Source organism: Calcarisporiella thermophila (assembly GCF_041956535.1).
Source record: "Calcarisporiella thermophila strain CBS 279.70 unplaced genomic scaffold VTP21scaffold_9, whole genome shotgun sequence".
In the NCBI taxonomy this organism is placed as follows: Eukaryota; Fungi; Calcarisporiellomycota; class Calcarisporiellomycetes; order Calcarisporiellales; family Calcarisporiellaceae; genus Calcarisporiella; species Calcarisporiella thermophila.
The window spans coordinates 82,370-103,797 of NW_027192199.1; the positions used below are offsets into that span (position 1 = coordinate 82,370).

Here is a 21,428-nt window from a genome sequence, read left to right on the forward strand (position 1 = left end):
AGGGTGGCTTAGAATGGCGATTTTAGAACACAGTTCTTCACAATCATAACGCTCCCTGTTTTCTTCCCCTGATTGTATACATTTACTTTCTCTCTCTCTTTCTCTCAAATCATTCGATCCTCTCATAGTATTCAAGATGGCCGACGTAGATTGTATGTTCTTCAACAATGCTTCACCCTTTCATCCAAGATGTATACTTAATCTTCCAACTAGATGATCGCCGCTCCAGTCCTAATCGCGATCGCGAACGAAGCCGTTCTCCTCGTCGTAGCCGCAGCCGTAGTCGCAGCCGCAGCCGTAGTCGCTCAAGCGAAAGGTCCATCGCACTCTGCTTTTAACTAATCGATTGAAAAATTATCGTCATTCAACCTCTTAACCTCCCTCTCCTGCGTTCTCTCTCATTCGATCTTCAACAAACAGGCACTCCATCAATCCAGGTAACAACCTCTACGTGTCCAATATCTCGTACAAAACCGAAGGCAGAGATCTGGAGGAGCTTTTTGAAAAATATGGAAAAGTAAGATGGCCAAGATTCTATTTTTTTTCACTTCCTCATCTTCCCTCTTATTCTTACCAATGATTCAATGATTTATCAATTTTAAGGTCGAGAGGGTCGAAATTGTTTACGATCCTCACACAAAGGAAAACCGTGGTTTTGCCTTTGTAACTATGAGCAACCAAGATGAGGCAGATGAGGCTCTGATGAAACTGACTGGAGTCGAAGTGTTGGGCCGATCCATTCGCATTGAAAAAGCAAGGCGCGCGCGTGCACGCACCCCAACACCCGGTCGTTACTGTGGTCCCGAGAGACGTGGTATGACTTCATCAACATGCATTGCTGGATCTACTTGGTTTACAAACATGATTTGAAATTTAGAATCCCGTCGGCGGGATCGCTATGATTCTCGGTACGGTTCCCGAAGCAGGTACCATGACCGGTACGATGGTCGAGACTATGGCCGTGACTCTTACCGCGATCGGGACTCTTACCGTGATCGGGACCGCGGACGCGAGTCGCGGTACTCTGGGCGCGATTCGAGGGACTACGATCGTGAGCGTTCTTCAAGGGATTACCCCCGGGAGAACGGTCGTGACTACGATAGCTATACCCGCGACAAAAGAGATTATTGATAGTCAAGCTACATACTTTAGTTCTTTATATTCAAAACAGGTTTAGAAAGTAGCTTGTGCGGAAGCAAACGCCCCTTTTGTGATTATAATTTTATGTTTCTGTTGGTTTAGGAATATCAAATGATTACTTTATATTTGCTTCAACTTAGCAACCATGAAATAAAACTAGGTAGCATCAGATGAAGCACCATGTAGTGTTAAAACAATGAACAGGGTAATAGGCAGCAGAACTCAGCTAGCGCGGGGGAGGGGAGGGGGGGGTGAAGCCTGAGAAAACAGAGAAAGCATGGTTACATACAAAATTACAATCCCCTTCCACTCCACCTCAAAAGTCATCCCTCTCCCGCCCCTGCGGCTTCACCACCAAGTCTGCCTTGATCAGGTTGATGCGCAGAAGCATTGCACGCGCGGCACGTTCATATTCATTCGCCATGGCGAAGCACTGGCGGAAGACATCCCCGCGCAAGTCCTGTTTACGCGCATGCAACACCTTATTGTGGCTATCAATGCGGCCCTGGATTTGGTTATCCATAATCAGGGCAGCAAGCTCGCGCTCAAGTAACGACACAGTGGTGTTGAACGCAGTCGCCATCTTTCTGAGGTCCACGCTTGTGAATGGCGTGAAGTATTGGATAAGGGCCTTCTTCCGGATGAGGGTGTAAAGTTTGTCTACATGGCTGGAGAGATGGAGATCTAGCAAGAGATCGTTCTAGAACAGAAGCGTGAGACATTATACTAGGCCAATCCAAACATGCATGGCTTCCATCCCCATACCTTCCAGTTTTCCAAAATCTCCAGGCATGCAGTGTACTTCGAATTGTAAAAGCCGAGGATTAGCTCGCGGATTTGTGGCTCGAGCTCGAGGTATTGCTTAAACTCGGTAGAGTCGATTACTTTCGTCTTCAACTCGGCGCGGTCAAACGTCGCGAGTGCACAGAGTCCGCCATAGATAGCTATGTCATTCGGCGCAATGACCTAGATTAAGAACAAACGCAATTTCAATGTTTTCCGGTTCCCAAGAGGTTGCATCCACAAATGAATCTACCTCGTTGTATTGAAATCCTAGCGAAAATGGTATCTCTAACAGTGCTCTAGCAGCCTGTTTGTAGTTGGAGTTATCAAGAAACGCAAGCGCACTGCTTGCACGGAGTTTTGCTTGGATAAGGGCTTTTTCTTGCACGTCTGGGGTACTTTCAGCCTTGACCCCATAGTTATTAATGTGAGAAAAGTTGCCTAACTCGATGCTGACCTAAAATAAAATATAGAAAGTAGAATAGGCAGGCTTTAGAGCCAAGAGCCAGAAGAGTATGGAAGTGGCTAACTTGACACCTTTATAACGTTGAGACACATCTCTATGACATGCTTTGGCGTGGTGCAATAGTCACGCGTTCGCATGTAGCACTTTAGTGCGTTCGTCAAATCCCCACACTTGTAAAAATGATCGCCCAAGTCATTGTGACCCATCTATCATCATTTTAATAGTTCATTCGCACGTAGAAACAGCCAATAATGCAATACTAAATAATCACCCGAATACTCTCGCGAATGGAGTTGTTTTTATAGGTTCTAAGCTCTTGCTCTAATTTTTCTGTTAGCTGATTTGCGCGACGTTGTGTTGTTTCTGCCCAGGATTTAATTTCGGCGGATTCAGTCTCTACCCCACGTGCTTCATTTAACCTCTGTAGAGTCTGAGTGTACTTCTGCACATCATAGGTGGTCTCTTTTATCTCCTTGAGCGCCAAAGAGTAAGCATCGATACGAAGGGGCGGACAACGTTCAGCGATGAAAATAAGACGATCTATTTTTGTGTGGCCTATGCAAAGGATTTTAGGATCTGGGCTTTAGTTCAAGGGTAGAGCTGGAAAAAATCTTGGGGATCCAAACCCTTATAATTAGCAATGTACGTGTCAAGATCAAGATTATTTGGATATTCGACGATTATCTTATCGATCCGCTTGCGCTTGGACGCGCTGGTTCCAAATTCCTCGCTATCCACATTCATTTTTATAGCAAGAAATGGGAGTGCAAGGACAGTTGTAAAAGTGTCTGACTTTTTTCCTAAGAGAGTGCAATGGCTTTCGTGACTGCGCTCAAAAAAGTGACGGTCAATAAATCAATAGAGACATATGTGTCCAACTTTTACAGAAGTATCGAGGAAAATTGGATCTGAGACGGAGTTATGGACGATGAAGAAGCTACGCTGACAGGAATCTCGCACGTAATCGAGAATTCTCCTTCGCAAAAAAAGTATTCACGCACTAATTCTCCAACAAAAATCGATCCCGACACTTCTGATGAAGAGCCCGTTTCCCCCGCAACTAGAAGGCGTCGGCAACAAAACAAGCGCCGTATTTTGTCTCGCTCTACTACGCCGACATCTACTACTCCTTCTGCCCCAATAGCTACTTCTTCCTCCCCGTCATATAGCCCCCAAACATCAGTGAAAATGCTCACTAATCTCCCTTTGCCTGTCTCGCCGACACTTCCGCCTACTATTTCTCTGGGTCAGGAGGAGGGAATGGAATACAGTGATGTAGAAGAAGAGGAGGTTTCTGGGAGGGTTGACTCTGCCGGGGAAAGCAAAAGTACACACGAATCGGATGGCGAACCTTTGGCATTCTTGTAAATATCGATTTATTTTTACATTCCAAACACGCTTGCTCACACTCTTATGCTTCCAATAGGAGGAGAAGAGACGCATCGAGACACAATCATTCTTCGTTTTTTACGAGAGATGCTTTTGAAAAATATTCAATATACTCTATTGGCCGGTGTTTTCTACGGGAAAAACAGCAGAGTACGCTCAAAGATACCCCCAGCACTACTAAAACTAATACCCTTATCCCGTCCGATGAAAAGAAGGCAATTAAGCCTAGCTCTTTGAAAACAGGTAATAGAACATCACTTGGATACTAGGAGCCCTTACGTACGTGGACTAAATTTTGATGTGCCTATAGGAGATAAGCTCTCTGAACGAGTCGCCTCAAAAACAGTCACTGCATCTCGGCAAAAGAGTGTCACCTCTCCGAGCGGCTCTAAACAAGGCACACCCATTATTTCCCATGGTGACTCCCCAAATAAACCTGGTGAAGTAGCTAATCCTCGTTTACAACGCCCGAGTTCACGGGATGCAACCGGAGCGTTTCCCCCTAATGAACCCGCTAGAGCTCCTGCAAGCAAAACAGATCTGTTAGGAGACTTGCTAGGTTCAATGGAGACGGAGAAAAAGGAAGCTGCGCCAAAGGCCAATCCATCAAGCTCTTCGGGAAAAATGAACCAGGGTCAAAAACCACCCATATCTGACAATATTCCTCAAGTGCCACAGACAGTCCCAACCAACACATCACTGCCCCCAGACCTATTAGTTGCTGCCATGGCAAGCATGGATGGGCCAACAGATATAGCTGATATGGCCCTTACCCCTCCATCAAAATCGCCGCAGCCATCGTTGCTGATGCAGCGGTATTCCAGTATTCCTTTAGAAATGCACGTCAAATTCTTGCAGTTAGAAATGCTAATGAAAACGAGTGTAATAGCTTATAGCGTTTTGGCTCACTTGAATGGTATACTAATTGAATTTGGATATTCATTTAGCCCTCACTTGTACCTGAGCATGATCAGAAATTTTACCTTGAACTCCGTGATCAAATTGCGAGGGAGCAGGAAAGATATCGAGCCTGGGTTCGCCAGACGACTCTTCCGGCATTAGCGCACCTGGACCCAGAGATAAAAGGCCAGCTCGACACATGGTTTGAACAACGTGGAGAACGGGTACGACTTTATCCGCGGCAATATGAATTTTTTGACACAGTTAGCGCACGCTCTCCGGTCCCAAAGGGGAGGGATCCGATTTTGAGCGAGAGACGAGTGGTTTATTGTGTGGTAGAGTGTCGATTATGGGATTTTGCACGGGATTTATCACTAACTTTATGATTTTGTATTGGAAAAAGGGTGCGTGTCCATTATATAAGGCCATTGAATATCCTTCCGTTATCCCAATTGATCAAGCCTACTGGTCCGATAAACGTGTTATCTTTTCACGAAAAAGGGCAGTAGCCAAAGAAGGAAGCGATATTAAATCTAGAGAAGCCACTGCTCAACCTCTCAGCGGTTCAAAACAAGACGAAGCCAAGGAGCAAAGCGGCTCAAAGCAACACCATAGCAATACACCTGCATCACATTGGCGTAAAAAATATATTTCGCCCGTCAGCCAGGACCCAATCGCACATCGGTTAGCTAAGGAACATGGATGCCATCTGGTGGTATCGTCGGGCGCACTCACGACGATTGTGCGAACACAGGCAACCTTGGATTGTGACTGGGAAATTCCGGTGGTAGTAGAGCCCAATCAAGGTACACTATAAAAACTTGCAGAACCTTGTTTATATCTGGGACCATTAATAGACTTTTCTCATATAGGAAGCCACAATATAGTTTTTATTGATAAGCCTTTGCCCAAAAAGCGTCTCACGCCACGAGAGTGGAATCAGAAATTTTTCGATGTCGCATTCCGAAGTCGTTCACTTGACACTGAGCTGACAATATCTTCCGAAGATTGGGTATTGCCCTCCGCTACTGCTGGCACACAGGCTCCAACTGCATCAAAGCCAGAATCGAGGACAATACTATCACCTGTTCTGCTACCGGAGCCGATGGAAGTAGAAACGGGGGATGAAGAGATCGAAGATCTCGTAGAGGGTTTGGAGGATGAGTTTTTAACTTATGCCACCTGGGTCTTTGGGGAACTCAAACTGCTGGTGCGGTGCAAAATGCATGGATATACTACAGTTGGAACACCCCCACAGGTAGTTTTCCTCACTACTTGTCACCTTAAGGGTCAGACGGATACTTATATTGATGCTATACTTTGATCATTAGATTCGCCCCTTTGGCTTAAAAGTCAAATTGGATTACCAGCAACCCCACGGCACCGAAGAAGTGATCGCCAACTGGGAACGTGCTCATTGGTGGATCCACTCATACATCCGCGGTGGATGCGAGCTCATGATCGGGCATATCGACCCGATTACACATCGACTTCTGCGGGTAGAATGCCGCACACTTGCCGATATAATTCCGGACGGAAACTGGCCACTGCCCCATAGCCGTCTTCTACACTACTTATTGCAGCGAATGAGCAGGCTGGAGGTGGGCAATTACATTGTTGCTCACGTGAGTCGCGAGTACAGCTGCACGATATACCAGGCGAGAGCGGGAGGAAGATATGATCTCTGGCAAGGAATGGATGATGATGTAGCTGTGGACACCGAGCGAGTTGGGGAGGGCTATATTCCTGGAGAATGGCGTGGACCGCCCAGTCAAATTCGAGACACCTTCCCTCCAATCCCGGAAAAAGGTAGCGGTGGTAGCAGTGGCAGAAACGCCGGAGTGGTGAAGGATGGCAAATATTGGAAGCGGAAGCGTGAGGAGCAGCGCCGTAAGAAAAAGCAAAAACAACAGCAGAAGCAGCAGCAAAAGCAATCGCAAGCGGGAGAAGAAAGCGGGGGTGGGGGGTGGCAGAGCTGGGCTAACTTGGATGATCCCACGGTAGGAGGCTGGGCACAACCGGTCCGAATGGAAGACGCCGACGATCCCTGGCAAGGGCATGGTGAAATCACGGTGCCTCCTCCTGCCGTATATGACAGAAGCTCAAAAGAAAAAGGAGCTGAGGACTGATGGAGACAGATAAGACCCTAGTGTTCGTCTATCTCACTGCATTCACGCTTATTTTATTATGGTACCCCAATTTCTGTATAGCATATTTTCAACACCTTATTTAGATTTATTCATAACCCTTTCACCACTGTCTAATTGCACTCTCAATTAATACTTCCTCTCCTATGCTCAATGATAAATGAGATAGGTATTTTGACAGACATGAGCAAAAGATGAAAACGAAAACAAATAATGCAAGAGAAAATGAAAGTTCGAAAAAATAGAGATTTGAGCTAATAGAAAACGTAGACGGAGATTTCCTACAGGTACAATACAAAGTCGATGAAATACTACTAAATAATAAATAATCCCAAAGAATGAGCAAAAGCATTCAAAACTTAACAGCAAAAGCACACCAAGTGCCGTGGCCTCAAACCATTTTACACCATACTTCTCAGTAGCTCGGCTATCCAGCTTTCTTCCTTCAAGTCTTCCACTGCATCGTCTATATTCACTCGCCATTCATCTGGACTCTCAGCTGGTTGCGTTTTCGCCTGCCCAGAGGAATATGGAGGCAAAACCGGAGGCGCAATATCCTCTTTGTCTGTGGGCTTATCGCCGAGGCTGGGCTTCGCAATTCGAGGAGGGTTGACAAGCTCACTTAGTACTTGAAAGAGCGCAAACGACATGGGTCTGACCTCGGAAAGATTTTTAAGCGTCTGCTCGTGCAACGGAACAATCGCCTTGAACATGAGCGTATTTCGAATGCCGCTCTGTCCTAGGCGGATTAAGCGCGAGTGGAGGATCAACTTGACGTCCCCCTTGAACTTCCCGGTCAGTCGAGAAATCGCATGGGCTACGCACCCCGAAAATATCTTATCCCTCCCACTGGCTTCACGCAGTATCTTGATGACCTCATCAGCAGTGCGGCCAGAGCAGTTGCTGACAATGTCTTCGAGAACGGCCAGGTGATCGACCGACCCCACCAATCCATCCTTCTCGTCCAGATAATCCGGAGGCAATAGCTCCACGGTAGGGATTTGGGCACGATGGGTTGCATCCACGCCAATTTGCAAGCCTCCGAGTGTAGGCCACGCAACAAAGGCACCCACATGCATCTCCTCCGACTCGAAGGGTTGCAAGCCTTCCGTGATGAACCGGTACATATCCTCGAACATCAGCCGCAAATTGGAACTAGGGACCTGGAGCAATGGGCCAACATGGCGTGCCATGATGGCGGGCGGGCCAAAGCGGAACCCACGCGACGCAAAGTGCTCTTGTCCGTGACGCTGAGCAGTGGAGAGACGTCGGACAAGAAAGAGCATTTGCCCCCTGCCTAGCAGCTCGAATGTTTGCGGCTGGTTTTCCTGCTGCTGTGTCGAGTTGAAAGAGAGCCTGAAAAACTTTTTATTGTTGGGCGACTTGCTGGAGGATTCGATATAGCCAGTAGTTATCATTTGGTCGTAGAGGATGCCAACTTCTTCTAGCGGAACGCCAAGGTCATGGGCCAGTCGCTGGGAGGCTTGGTGGAAGCGCTCCACAAACGTCTTGTCCCTCGGCTTCAGGTTCTTCAAGCTCTCCATCTCTTCGCCCTCGAGCCCGCGCGAAAACTCCCTCCATGACCATGTTAGCCGGAAAAGTCGGCGGAAAAGCGAGTGCCCGGGAGACAATTCAGCATCATGGCCCATCTTGTAAAATTCATTCTCGATGGTGTGAACCGGGATCATTCCGTGATTATAGACAAGGATACGGCCCATCTCGTCGAAGTATACACATGCCAACACTATCTTTTTTACGCGCTCCCTCAATTTTCTAGTGCGCCGTTGGGCCAAAATCGTTAGCAGGATAAGCACCAGGCAAATACTCGTGGCGATGGCCGCGATCATCCCGACCATTGCCTCGGAAGTCAGCACGACATCCACGTTAATCTCGCTCCCGTTAGAGAAATAATGCGTTGCCGACATCCCACAATAATGCATCCCACAAACGGCGGCGCCCATGATGGTGGCACATCCAAACCGTTTGTACCACCGGTCTTTCCAGCGTCGATTAAGATAGAAGAATATGATAAGTGCTACGCTAGTAGCTGTAATTCCGATAAAAAACGAGGCAACGACTACGCCAGCATCATACCGAACGACATAATAAGCTATTCCCAGCTATTTGTAAACATATAGTTAATAATAGGCGTTTTTTTTTTTTCATCCAGAGCGAAAAAATATAAAATCGAGGGTACGTACTTGGCCCACATAATGCATGGCCGGAATCGCCAACTGCAAATGATTTTTGTATACATTTCAGTATGCTTTACAAATAGATTTTAGCAAGGAGCTCGCTAAGGAGCCGTATATTTACCCCAGTCAAGCACCCCACGAGCCCAAGCCGTAGAAGCGACACATCCGCTACACTCCCTACAAAATAAAATCCAACCCCTACAGCGACGATTGCAACAAGGAGCGAGAGTAGGGTAAATCCTGGCGTGTAAATAAGTTGCGCATTTCCAAGCGTAAGCGCGTTATTTCCAATAAAATGCATTGACCAGATCCCGCATCCTCCCATGGAGAGCGCAGAGCCAAAAAGGAGGAGCCAGTTAATGAGGCCTCCTCGACCCGTTCGACGATGCAAGAGCTCAAGCGAGGTGTACGCACCAATCACGGAGACGATGTAGGAAAGCACGATAATAGCGGGCTGGAACCGCTGAGGCAATTCATGAAAGCTTGGGTCCATTTTTATGCGGGCTTGTTCTTTTTTGCCGATAGGGAAAAAACGAGAGAAATAAATAGAGATAAATAGAAAGGACTCGAGGTGCAATTAGAGGAAGATATTAGAAAGAAGACATAAGCAGCGATAACGGGGAAGGCAATGCTGAAATGAAGCGAAATAAATTCTTGGCATCAAAAGAGGGAGGAGCCTGAGCTTCGGGAATGGAATGGAGGGCGGTTAAAATAGGGAGCTTCAAGGTGCCAAACTGGTTCAACCGTTGCGCAGGAGTCAACCCCTCACAACATAAATAAAAGGAGGTTTAATTTATCCAAAACTGAGGATAAGGCCGCATTGCATTATTTATAAACGATTTTCAAACGCTCCCAGTGCAGAGAGAATTCTCAGCGCGCTGGTTTTTTCCGATAATGAACACATCATAGAGGGAAAAATGCATTTGGCGGAGAAAAGCCGGCCACCACTTAGGCTATGGGACCAAGCGCGCCAACAAACATTCTCACATTGATACGGATCAAACCGGTTCTCAGAAAGCTTGTTTTTTTCCCCCTTGTTGTTGCCACCAAAATCTTTGCGAGGCTTGCAACAACAAGTTTCAAAAATCAAGATACTGGCCCTGTGTTGAGCCTCTCTCTACAGCTTGCCCGCTCCAATTGCCATTATATAAGCTCTTTTTGGACTTTAGCCGGCAGCCATCAAATTCCGGTTCGTGAACCGTGTCACTAGTGCTTGGTGCAATTGCCATCCTGCTTGGCGGGAGAGGTGTCGATCAAAATGAAAAAGGCAAACAATTGTCAACGGTTGGGATATCGATTGCCTAATGCCGTAATATGGATTTGACGTTTCCCGTTTTTCTTTGGCATAAGCAATGCGAGGCTCAAAAGCCACCACTGTAGATTCAATTAGCCCTGGAGAGCGCCTTTCTCTCCGGTTCTTAGGGCTTATTCGGCGATAAACGACAGGGCTGAACGAGTGTACACAGTCGGTCCTGTTTTCGATCACTCTGAGTTAATGATCGCTATGAGCACAGCGAGGTAACATACAACAAAAGCCAAAATCGTCCTGTTTCCAGCCCAACAGCTAATGGAAATGGGGTGCTCAGCCCTCTCACTCTCCTCCTTTCAACCTGTGGGTTTTTCTTTTTTCACAAACTTCCTCAACGCCGCTTGCCCGACGTTATCGCTGTCGGCCCAATAGCACAAACTTTCACAAGGTGTGTTGAGAAAGCATAGAGAGGAGAGTAGGAAGATAAAACGCACTCCAATTCGATCGTTACTGACGCGTAGAATTAGGTTCAGACACGCGAAAACAAACTTGTTTTTCATATTCTTAGAAGTTGGGAAAAGGGCTTGGAGGCTTGTTTCTGGAAAGACTTCAAGCTTGAGAGCTGCCCGTATTCACGGTGGCTTGAAAAAAAAAATCCAAGCCGCCAAGAAACATTTTTGGATATACTTTCCGTAGAAATGACCCTTTTTCGATAGAGATCAACCCCTTGTGGTGGTCACGCAGAAGGGCAAACGGCGGCGCCCCAGATCTCGGACTCTACAGGGGGTATTGAGATGCAATGACATGGCGTTCGTCGACTTCGTAACTCGGTGCTTATGCTGGGATCCAGAGAAGCGCCTGAAACCGGCAGAGGCGATGCAGCACCCTTGGATGACCGAGACGTGTATGTCTGGCAACGGAGCTGGAAGAAGCAATGGCCCAACCGGCAGCGGAAAGAATGCATTGCAAAATGCGTTTGAGGCATTGCGAAATGCATAAGCTTTATGCTGAAAAGTACTTACACTTTGTTGCTGATGAAACATTATATCTCCTACATATAGAACTCGAAATTGAAATAGAGTCTGGATATGAAAATTGGCTTGTGGCACGGCAGCAAACGCGAAAAATTCCATTTTTCCAATTCCAACTGTATTATCCATATTCAACTCGTCTTTCGTGAAAGTAAAACATGCGCAATCTGAGTTTATCCTAGAAGGAACGTGCAAAAGCAACGGTTATATTAAGGATGAATTACCACAATACGTGTAGAAAGTACATGACTTGGCCAATGGACAGAGTAAAAGGAAAAAAATTACAGTTACAAGACGAGATTCAAAATATAAATTAGATAAATATATGAATTATAAATTATAAATATCAACTAAAATGGTCTACAATGGAAGTATTGGACGGGCGTAGCACTGGTCACCTCCCGCCGGCACTGCGCCTCTATTGAAAGGGGTATCGAGTGCGCTCTCGTACGGCTTAGCCGCTGCACATCAATCAACAGCATCCTCACATTCGTCACAATCGATAGATAGATGGGGAAGCGGGGTTAGATGGCTTTCGTTGGGTACGGAAAGGATTTGTCCTGTATTCCCTACAGTGATGGGGCGTATAGTGGTTCCGACGTTCCCATGGTCGCTTCCACAGTCAGAACGCATGTTGGCACAGTGCCAGAGGTGGAGCGAGATGAGAAAGCAGGATAGCCCCCCTAGAAAGCAGACATGCATGAGCTAGCCGGAACAAGTGCGGGTGATGCGGTGTATAGGGGTACCTACAGTCAATGTCGAATAGAGTGGATGAGCTGAACACGCGGAAATGGATGAGAAATGGTGTAATAATATTGGAGAAGGTAAGGACGACCAGGTAGATCGTCCCGTCACGCAAGTGGACATCGAATATCGAGTTGGTTCTGACCGAGAGGATTTTGTAGCAAAATATCGCATTAAGGAAGGCGTTTTCCGCCAAAACAAAGCCAAACCATAGCATGATAATGATAGGATTAGGCAACTATGGAGGATGTCAGCAATGCACATACTTCAGTAAGCACCCTTGAGCAGCAACTTGTCTCTTTATAAGTCAGGGGGGACACTTACATTAAAACAGCCACCTAGCGGATTCACATTATACTTGGCCTGAAAGATATGGATGAAGTGGATGACAAAGGAGCCAGCTGCTAGAATCAAACTTATGATGGGAATTAGGATGTTGCGATTGTAGGCGACGTAGGCCTTAATCGTCCTAATAAATCTTGCATTGAGTTGGGGGGAGCACGATAAGCGCAGAATGATCATTTACATGATGCCTATAATTGCATCGAGAGATAACTCCCGGGGTATATTGATGAAGTACGAGACAATGTCGCAGTTGACATCCTTCATCCCCAGATACGGGATTACATTCGCTAGTACGCGAATAGGCCCAAAGATATTGCACAGAAGACACAACCAGTACACGGGTTGTCTGAATTTTCGCAGCATGGCCACGGAGAGGTATAGATTGAGGAGGAACACATTCAGGACAAATCCTACGGGGAAGGAGAAAAGGGCGGGTTAGATCGGTAGGGCATCCATTTCTCGGCCATCCCCACTGAACCGAGGCGGGCGGCTCTCTCTCCTCCCCGCATTGAATATAGCAGAATTGGACCCAGCGTGGCCTACCCTCGAGGAAGGTGATTGTTTTTGCTCTGGTGACCTGGGCCCATAGCTCTGGGTTCTGCTTCACAGCGTCCATGTCGTTCATGCCAGGAGAGGGGACAAGAGAAGAGATGCAAGCGGATCCTGGCTAAACGAGCCGGCCGTCCCGACCAACTCCCCCGATGTTCTGCGCAACTCTGGCTCTCTGCTGCTGTTTCTTCCAGAGCGGACTGCATATGACAAATTGACTCGGGATTGGCCAGTGCGCACTCGTCTACGGTGAACTGGTGTCAGAGTCGATTGAAACACTTTGGGGATCCTCTCTAACTCCAAACAGGGTAGCTAGCTTGATATGGATTTTTCAATTTCCTCTCTCCCGAATCAAAGCATCGCCTCTTGCGATGGAAATGGCAAATGGGCCACGGAGAGCGAAGCGGCCCGTTACAAATGCAACCCTGGCCGACAAGCGCTTATTCAAACACTTCCGCAGAGAGTGAATCGCTAACTTTATTTCAAAGAGTCTATCACGCGGTCTCAGACCTTCTTCCCGATCCGACAATCCGAGTCCCAATACTGGTTCGCTCAGGGTAGTTTGCCGTCTTTGTCACCCTTGGCTTTTTTGGCCCAAGTCTCGCAAGCTCGAAGCAAATGGCCAGCGACCTTTCCAAAATCAAGCAATCCTTCCTAAATCATCTCAGGGGATAACTCTCCGACGATGCGCGCATGGTTCTAAAAGGTGCGGACAGCTACAAAGCCATCAACGAATACTGGTCGGATCTCGCCGAGTTGGATACCACCGCAATAGTGCAGCCCGCGAATGTGCGTGATGCACGGCAGGTGATTGACTTCGTGAAGCATTACAGCATTGATTTTGCGATTATATCGGAGGGCACAATTGCAGCCCGAGCCACAGCGGCTCTAAAGGCGGCTTGCCCCTCGGCCCTGGCCTACTGAACACCATCAAATATAGCACAAAATCCAAGACAGTGGCCTTAGGCCCCGGCGCACGCTGCGGCGAGGTGGACAAGCATCTGGCCATATTCGGACGAGTGGCCGTGTATCGAATGTCGGCGTGGGGGGCTCCACCCCTGGGAGAGGCTATGGGTGGAAGACCCAAGAAACAAGTGCACTTATATTACCTAGAGCTGTGGTTTGTCTTCGCGATATGAATCGTAACCTTCCCCTACTGTCCAAAGGAATAATTAAGCGTCAGGTTGGTCGAAGATTTCGGATGAACCAAGCCACACCTAGTATTGGTTGCCTTATATCGTCATTTGGTTATCGTCTATTGGTGCGTTCACTTTCTTCCCCCCAGGTAATGCAATGAATGTCCAACGCCTCTCCCAGATCTTCATTCGACAGCGATTTCACCTCCGGACGCATTCACAAGCCTTTGCCACCCAGTCCCAGACTGAGACAAAACGCCTAAAAGGGTGGCGCAAATATGCCCATCAGTTTCGCGACAAGCCTGCTTCATATATTATCTCGTTTGCCGTATTACACGAGCTAACGGCCGTCATACCCCTACCCATGGTATACTATACCTTGAAATACACTGACTTAAAGGTCCCTTTTCCTCAGGAAGCTATTGAGGAGGGGAATAAATTCGCGTCTCGGATTAAGTCTGAATCTATCCTGTCTCCATCATTAGTAAAGACATTGACCGTTTTGCTCCACCCTGATAGGAAGAAATTTGGATACAATGAGGTTGCAGAAGACAGTCGTGTTATGCTGAATATTGCGCTTTCGTATTGCATCGTCAAGGTAGCATCTGATCATTTTCCTCATGAAAATAGCAAGAGTAACAGGAATCCTATTCTATATTTCGATTACTTTGGTATTTTCAAGGCACTACTCCCCGTGCGTATAGCGGCAAGTGTATGGATGACACCTTGGTTCGCAGAACGTGTCATTAGCCCAATTACAAGAGTTGCCAAATGGCTTAGGATAGTTAAAAAACAGCCTTAAATAAAGGATTGAACATGTATCTACACTGAACCCCCCCCAAAAAAAGCCAAGGGCAGGATTAAGACTGGTCAAAAAGTTGGTAGAGTAATCGGTCCAGTTGATCGCGATCGTATCGAATATATTTCTGTGGGTTTTTTGAAAACTCAGTCTGTTGATGTCTGGAGAAAGGGGGTAAGCTTGGATCGAATTAGGCAAGGCTGGAAGTAAACAAGCTTACCGATCAAGAAACCGGGTATAGAGCGGCATGATGACCCGCCGAACGTCGGCAATAACTTGCTGACGGAGCTCTGTGTCGGGTATTGCATACGCTCGTTGAGTGCGATGCAACTCCTCGAAATCTGTGTTGAAGTTTTTGAATCTCTCCTTGACCGATTGTTTATCGTTGGAGCGAAGCCCACCGCCCCGAACAGGGGTGACATCCATCAAATTCTCCAAGATTGGATTCCAGGTGTCCTGATACGCATCCATTTGTTTCTTGGTCATCCGTTCATATCGCTCCACGCAGCCGGTAGGCTCAAGGAGGCTTTCAAGTCCACAAGATCGGATCTGCCTCACGATATGACGGAAATTGTTCATGAGGAAGATGGCGGCGAGCGCAGGGCGTTTATAGGACTTAGATCGAGTCGTCAGAGTGGTTACGAGAGCATCCATCACATCCACTATGCAAAATGTAAATGGCAGTGATTAAGTCCAGTGAGTCACCGGGTAGCGCAGAAGTTGCTAAAAGTTACCACAAAAGTGCCTCAGCATTTCGTTGCCTGGGGGCCCACGCGTGTCGGGGAGATAGAGTTCGTTGCCCTCCGGGTTGTTCCATGCCCCATCCCCGATGACCTCTAACAACGATTCTACTGTGGGCCGATAATCTAGTATTCGCTTCAGATAGTTGACAGTATTGCTGGTGAGCTCGCTCACAGTTCCATCATTCGGTAGCGCTAACACACGGCCATTGCGCTCTTTCACTTCTTGCATACACTCAGCAAAGGAGCGCATTGCAGTGTTTCGAACATCGCGGACAAACTCCAACATATCGTCTTCCCTCATCTCTGCCAACTAAGGAAAAAAAAAATAGGAATTTGAGCAAGGTGGTTTAATAAGCCCCACAGCTATAGTGAAAGCGAAACTAGCTTATTTACCCGCAACATCTCTTCAAACTCGGGTTTCTTCTTTTTGAGCAATTCAAGCACATCATAAACACTGAAGATCTCCCGTTGCAAATCTCTACGCGATCGTGCCAGCAAATCCCTTCCACTTTCAAGCCAGGTCGTAAATGCCGGCTGGATAGTGCCTCGGAAGACGTAGGATGTCTGCTGCTCTTTTATGATTTTAGATGCAAAACGATGTTCGGCTTGCATCAATTTTAGCAGGCAGTGCGTTTGAGAAGCATAGTTAGAGGTTGAACGTAAGAGAGGCTCGAGGGTGCGGGTGATATGGGCGGACCGAATCTCAATATAGGTTTTGGTATATTCGGGAGCGTAACCAGTTTCGGACTCGGATGAGGAGAGATACACAGTTAGACTTGAGAGTCTTTCTAAAGCCTCTGTGGAAGGAGAAGGTATCTCAGCATCTTGAATAAAGGAGAAAAGCGGTTATAAAATTATGGATCAACACCGGTGAAGAGTTTTAAAACCTTCTCTCTGGATGCTTCGCACGTCCAATGGTTTGCTGTTTGCTGAGAGCCATTTCCGAAACAGGTTCTCGAGTTGCATCATCGCTGTCTTGAGCAATTTTTTCTGATATCAAGCAATGAATAATATTAAAGATCTTCCTGGGTGTCTATCTAGGGTGTAAATATACCAGTTGCCCGATCACGTTTTCACAACTCCTAAGACGTGCTTTGGATAAATATTCGAGCGCTTCCTTAATCCGATTGATGGATTGTAAATAAGGAACTAGGTTCGAATCATCGGGGCTAAATAAATAAATTCAATAAGGGGTGCAAATCTCCTCTCAAAATAAAGCCAATATACCCTTTCTGAATATAAGACTCTTCTTTCGCAGCCAAATCGAAGTACTTGATAAGAGATTCCATGGATTTAAGTGTCATATCAATATCTAGAATGGTTTTTTTTTTCAAGGAAACTGTTAGCTAACTAAATGATGGATCGAAAAAAACAAGTGACTTCAACATACTGTCTGAGAGATGCGTGAGCCGCTGAGTGGATTTATGAATAGGCAATATGGAAGACTCGAGTTTGACGAGCCGATCATCAAATGTGTCAAGCATGCTAACCTATCCAAAAAATGAGCATTTTTCAAGCCTTCTCTTTATGAAGTTAGTCTAAATGGGTTTTAAATACCATTTTTTGTGTTAAATCGTTGGATTTTTTCAAATTCTCTTGCAAGAAATCTAGATCTGCCTTTTCTTCGTCCAATCGCGCCAATGCAGTTTTGTGGTCTTGAAGACCAGATTGTGTAGAGCTAATAACAACTATAATTAATTTTACCCTTCTAGCAATATAATAGATTGTATATACCTCTCTGCTACTGATGGCATTTTTAATATCCTTTTTGTATGTAAAATTGTCAATTGAACTCCAATTATCCCTCTCCAATCTGTGACTACTTTCAATTTTGCGGTAAAATAGAGTAGACGCGACGCGTTTATCCAATACCTAATTATTAAAACGTTCCAGCAATAGCCATAATGCTGCAGGGAGCGGAAAGTAAAGAGGGTACCTATTCTAGTACTTCTACTCATGCATCAGATTTCATTTGGCCAATATGCCTTTCTCATCTACGAATAGCTGAAATCTCCCCCCATACGAGGCTCCTCCAGCGACTAATTGAGCATCACATTGGAGACCAACTTGATAACTTATTTCCTAGCTCTCACACTTCTACGAACTCTCATCCATCCGCAAACTCACCAGTTGGATCGCCAATTCGCGATTCGGCATTTGGTGGTCATGGATCTTACCCTAATGCATTTAATGCGAAAGATCTGAGAGAGGCCAGATTGCGTGGAATGTTCAGTATTTGCGCTGGAATATTGGATAGGTTAATTGTGAAAAAAGTCCCTAATAATTAAAGTACTAAATCGAATATTGATCCTCTTAATTTTATTCATTTTAGTCGTATATCTGATTCTACAACTGATCCACTGAAGAAAGATGAAATGCATCTTTCACATTTAATTCAAAAAAAACGTAATTAATTAATTCCCTGCTCCGCGAAATTTAAGATAATAATATAACTTCTATTTTATTTCAACTAGTTCTACGTGAATACGGACAAGAATCATCCGTGGCTGCTCGTTTTTCTAGCCTACATACTAGAGTCCGCACTAAGGTATAGTTTTCTCTCCGTACATTATTCATATCTATAGCAATCTTTGAATGTGTTAATTTTTTTATGAACGATTCGCAGAAAATACTGAGTAGACGGCATGAAATCCTTCAATTCCTATATTCTCTTAGCGGTGAAACAAAGAATTCCAGCTCTGTCCTGTTTTATCCTTCGGTAATATCCGGTTTAAAAAAGGTTGCCTGCGTGTAAAGATTGACCTGATTACTTTTTTATAACAGATGGCTGGTTTTGAGGCTGCTGTCTCCCATATGCACTTGTCGGAATCTCAGCAGTCCAACAAACTTTCTTCAAGTCGCCCGTTCTCTTTTAAACCCCAATCAAAAGAATCCTCATCTAGCGAACTACCACAGAATGTAGAACATAAACTTACTCCATATCAGCAATATATCACGAATAATGGTAGTGTGCTAGTAATGACTATTGAATAATAACTTGCTCACCCAATTCCATTCCTGCCAGACATTCAGGAAATATCAGAGGCTGTGCTTCTTCGCGATATTATTTTTGTTCTTCAAGGGATTGGAGGGCGTTATGTTCAATTCGACGGAAAAAACGACATGTTTGTCATACACCCTATGGTATGCTTATTACTCGGATGTTAAATAAAGTAATATTTTCCATGCTTGTCACTAATTTTTCTTTTTTATCATAGGCTCGGATTCCTTACCCGATGCAATGCCTAATAGATAAACTCGCAGAGATGGGCCAACTCTTTAAAAGTATAAAAGAATTTGTGGACTTCCATATTGATGATACATCCATCGGGTTAATGGGACAGGTGCAAATACAACGTCATTATTATGTCATTGCCCCTTTTAACTAGATCTGCATTCATTATAGAGTTTCTGCGCAACGCTTAAACGTGAGCTGGAAAAATACTACAGATTCATCGCGGGATTGGAGGGTTTCCTTCCGAAAGAAAATAGCGAAAATTCTGAATCAAGCCTGACAATCAAGCGCATATATGTTGGAGCTCAAACCTGGATACGGCGTTTAAATTTAATGCAAACTTTGATGGATATTTGTAAAAGTAAGTTGTGTCAGAAAATGGATGGAGCTCTCCTATTGCGCTAACAGTTTATGGCTTTGACAGGCGAAAAAGGCGGTGCTCTCATTGATAAAGTGTATATGTATGGCAAGCATGGAGATCCATTTATACAGAGTTCCACGGTTCTCTTCTTAACTGAGGTGAGTAAATAAACTTTGAAGATTTTTTTTGATGTTTAAAAGTATAATGTCCTGCGTAATTTTTCGCCAGGTTTCGAAGCCGCTCTATGAAATGTTAGAGCGATGGGTTTACGAAGGAGAGCTTGTTGATCCATTCAACGAATTCTTCATAGGAGAGCACCCCGAAGTTGCAGATGAAGAGTTGTGGCAAAAAAAATATTTCATGCGAGAAGAGATGTTGCCTGGGCACATCTCACCTGCATTGGCAAAAAAAGTATTCACAATCTAAAATGCAATGATCGGTATACAAGTCAGCTTATCTACTTATTTATCAGATATTCTCCATTGGCAAAAGTATCAATTTTATTCGCTACAGTTGCCAGGACGACGAGTTTGTTGATAAGCGACGACGTATTCGAAGAGCGAAGCAAGGTATGCCTATACTTTATATTGAAATGCCTATTTGTTGAACATATGTGTGAACCCACTTGTGCGGCTAGTATTAAAGTATGGAGATATCGCGGCGCTTGAAGCCCACATTGATGCCACCTATGCCTCTACAAGCCAGTACCTGATCGAATTGTTGTTAAATAAATACAAACTCAAGGAACACTTGAACGCGTTCAAGCGCTATTTACTCCTTGGTCAGGGCGATTTATTTCAGTATTTGATGGACACAATTGGGTATATGAATTCATTTTAATTTTGCGTGGAACTACACTGACTTTGCCTATCCATAGTCCGACCTTGAATAAACCCGCAAACTCGATCCATCGCTATAATCTCTCTAGCATCCTTGAGGCGGCTATTCGCTCCTCAAATGCGCAGTACGATGATCCAGCGATTTTGAAGCGAATCGATGTAAGAGAGCTTACCGTCAAGGAGGGAGATTTTGGATGGGATGTGTTCACCCTGGATTACATTGTGGATCGCCCAATTAATACCATTTTCACTCCCGATTCAATACACCAATATTTGCTTCTTTTCAACTTCCTGTGGAGATTAAAACGAGTAGAGCACACATTGTCTCATGCGTGGAGAAGACAAATGACCGTGGCAAGATCTCACCCTAAAATTATAGGTTTTTATTAGCACACGGATATGTACCGGTTTAATCTAAACTCCCTCTTTTTATATGTAGAGGTTGTGTCGGATTTGCAAAGATGCCGCATTATTACGAGTCAGATGATCCACTTCATATACCAGCTCCAATACTTCATTCTATTTGAAGTGAGTAAATTTCTTTAGAGATAATATTTTCCGCCGTGTTTTTTATTCTACTTTTTACCTCCATTAAGGGTATCGAGTGCTCGTGGGATAAACTGATGCGAGATATCGCAATCCCATCCATTGACTTGGACGGCCTTATATCGGCGCATCAACGATACCTGAAAAGTCTGCGCACCAAAGTACTATTTGCCACTTCAGAGCGAGAGGTATTATTCATTTCAATAGAGAAGAATAGAAAAGATTATTTATCGTTTCTAAATATAAAGGATCTTTCTGGAAGATTGCGAGACATTTTCAAATTGATATTAGAATATTCGCACGCTCAGGTAATATTTTTGCTGGAATATTTACTGCTTGCTCTATGGCAGAGGATTTAACATTGTAACCCTTTCACTGCCTTCAGGATAATCTATATACGTATGCTAAGGATGAGCTAGAGCGGCGGGTGCGTCAAAGTCAATCCGGAACAAAAAAAAGGGTATATAGTTTTTTTTCTATATGATAAATTCTTTAGCGGAATACCAACTCTCCCGGTTTACATTAGGGGAAGTGGAGCATAATTGAGGAAGATGACGATGAACCCCGTGCCACGAAAATTGAAGCTACGATGCTACCTACCATTCGCAACCGATTATTGGAGACGGCTGCGAAGTTCGAGGCCGAAGCTAAAGCGTTTTCTTTACTGACACGTGTTGCAGCACCGCAGTAAATTACAATTAATTTACATGATGTATTTTTTTTTCCTTTTTATCTTTAAGATATTAGCATTTGCATTTTGTTAAATTCGTTATCAGGATAAAATACTACCCTGTTAAATCCCTCAGATACGTTCAAACAATGCACCACGAT

At 45.2% G+C, this 21,428-nt stretch overlaps 10 protein-coding genes across 10 annotated transcripts; 6 read left to right on the top strand and 4 right to left on the bottom strand.

The window, feature by feature from the left end:
- Positions 1-136: 136 nt before the first annotated feature.
- Positions 137-1,131, top strand: VTP21DRAFT_11389 (uncharacterized protein; the record flags this gene model as incomplete). Its single annotated transcript, XM_069390827.1, has 5 exons — positions 137-152; positions 214-316; positions 421-517; positions 604-814; positions 878-1,131. The coding sequence occupies 5 exons, from the start codon at positions 137-139 to the stop codon at positions 1,129-1,131; spliced, it is 681 nt and encodes a 226-aa protein (XP_069252020.1).
- Positions 1,132-1,456: 325 nt separating this feature from the next.
- VTP21DRAFT_11390 (uncharacterized protein) lies at positions 1,457-3,133 on the bottom strand (the record flags this gene model as incomplete). Its single annotated transcript, XM_069390829.1, has 6 exons — positions 1,457-1,840; positions 1,906-2,106; positions 2,177-2,380; positions 2,461-2,595; positions 2,661-2,944; positions 3,016-3,133. 6 exons carry the CDS (start codon positions 3,131-3,133, stop codon positions 1,457-1,459), a joined length of 1,326 nt encoding a protein of 441 aa, XP_069252021.1.
- Positions 3,134-3,310: 177 nt separating this feature from the next.
- Positions 3,311-6,807, top strand: VTP21DRAFT_11391 (uncharacterized protein; the record flags this gene model as incomplete). The annotated part of the gene is made up of 7 exons (XM_069390830.1): positions 3,311-3,753; positions 3,816-4,021; positions 4,089-4,660; positions 4,726-5,013; positions 5,082-5,484; positions 5,551-5,936; positions 6,010-6,807. The coding sequence occupies 7 exons, from the start codon at positions 3,311-3,313 to the stop codon at positions 6,805-6,807; spliced, it is 3,096 nt and encodes a 1,031-aa protein (XP_069252022.1).
- A 419-nt stretch (positions 6,808-7,226) lies between these two features.
- VTP21DRAFT_11392 (uncharacterized protein) lies at positions 7,227-9,513 on the bottom strand (the record flags this gene model as incomplete). Its single annotated transcript, XM_069390831.1, has 3 exons — positions 7,227-8,945; positions 9,027-9,059; positions 9,142-9,513. The coding sequence occupies 3 exons, from the start codon at positions 9,511-9,513 to the stop codon at positions 7,227-7,229; spliced, it is 2,124 nt and encodes a 707-aa protein (XP_069252023.1).
- A 1,002-nt stretch (positions 9,514-10,515) lies between these two features.
- On the top strand, positions 10,516-11,268 carry VTP21DRAFT_11393 (uncharacterized protein; the record flags this gene model as incomplete). Its single annotated transcript, XM_069390832.1, has 2 exons — positions 10,516-10,538; positions 10,986-11,268. 2 exons carry the CDS (start codon positions 10,516-10,518, stop codon positions 11,266-11,268), a joined length of 306 nt encoding a protein of 101 aa, XP_069252024.1.
- Positions 11,269-11,768: 500 nt separating this feature from the next.
- On the bottom strand, positions 11,769-13,014 carry VTP21DRAFT_11394 (uncharacterized protein; the record flags this gene model as incomplete). The annotated part of the gene is made up of 5 exons (XM_069390833.1): positions 11,769-11,983; positions 12,051-12,282; positions 12,369-12,513; positions 12,571-12,799; positions 12,933-13,014. 5 exons carry the CDS (start codon positions 13,012-13,014, stop codon positions 11,769-11,771), a joined length of 903 nt encoding a protein of 300 aa, XP_069252025.1.
- Positions 13,015-13,631: 617 nt separating this feature from the next.
- Positions 13,632-14,077, top strand: VTP21DRAFT_11395 (uncharacterized protein; the record flags this gene model as incomplete). Its single annotated transcript, XM_069390834.1, has 2 exons — positions 13,632-13,741; positions 13,810-14,077. 2 exons carry the CDS (start codon positions 13,632-13,634, stop codon positions 14,075-14,077), a joined length of 378 nt encoding a protein of 125 aa, XP_069252026.1.
- A 154-nt stretch (positions 14,078-14,231) lies between these two features.
- VTP21DRAFT_11396 (uncharacterized protein) lies at positions 14,232-14,876 on the top strand (the record flags this gene model as incomplete). Its single annotated transcript, XM_069390835.1, has 3 exons — positions 14,232-14,530; positions 14,594-14,672; positions 14,757-14,876. 3 exons carry the CDS (start codon positions 14,232-14,234, stop codon positions 14,874-14,876), a joined length of 498 nt encoding a protein of 165 aa, XP_069252027.1.
- Positions 14,877-14,934: 58 nt separating this feature from the next.
- VTP21DRAFT_11397 (uncharacterized protein) lies at positions 14,935-17,370 on the bottom strand (the record flags this gene model as incomplete). The annotated part of the gene is made up of 10 exons (XM_069390836.1): positions 14,935-15,034; positions 15,094-15,535; positions 15,608-15,926; positions 16,010-16,440; positions 16,504-16,606; positions 16,671-16,785; positions 16,844-16,928; positions 17,007-17,106; positions 17,174-17,294; positions 17,351-17,370. 10 exons carry the CDS (start codon positions 17,368-17,370, stop codon positions 14,935-14,937), a joined length of 1,836 nt encoding a protein of 611 aa, XP_069252028.1.
- A 150-nt stretch (positions 17,371-17,520) lies between these two features.
- VTP21DRAFT_11398 (uncharacterized protein) lies at positions 17,521-21,288 on the top strand (the record flags this gene model as incomplete). Its single annotated transcript, XM_069390837.1, has 19 exons — positions 17,521-17,548; positions 17,621-17,873; positions 17,949-18,022; positions 18,091-18,164; positions 18,243-18,335; positions 18,401-18,581; positions 18,642-18,760; positions 18,835-18,960; positions 19,023-19,212; positions 19,276-19,370; positions 19,441-19,623; positions 19,685-19,781; positions 19,850-20,033; positions 20,090-20,430; positions 20,491-20,579; positions 20,648-20,785; positions 20,846-20,905; positions 20,983-21,057; positions 21,124-21,288. The coding sequence occupies 19 exons, from the start codon at positions 17,521-17,523 to the stop codon at positions 21,286-21,288; spliced, it is 2,565 nt and encodes an 854-aa protein (XP_069252029.1).
- Positions 21,289-21,428: the final 140 nt, after the last annotated feature.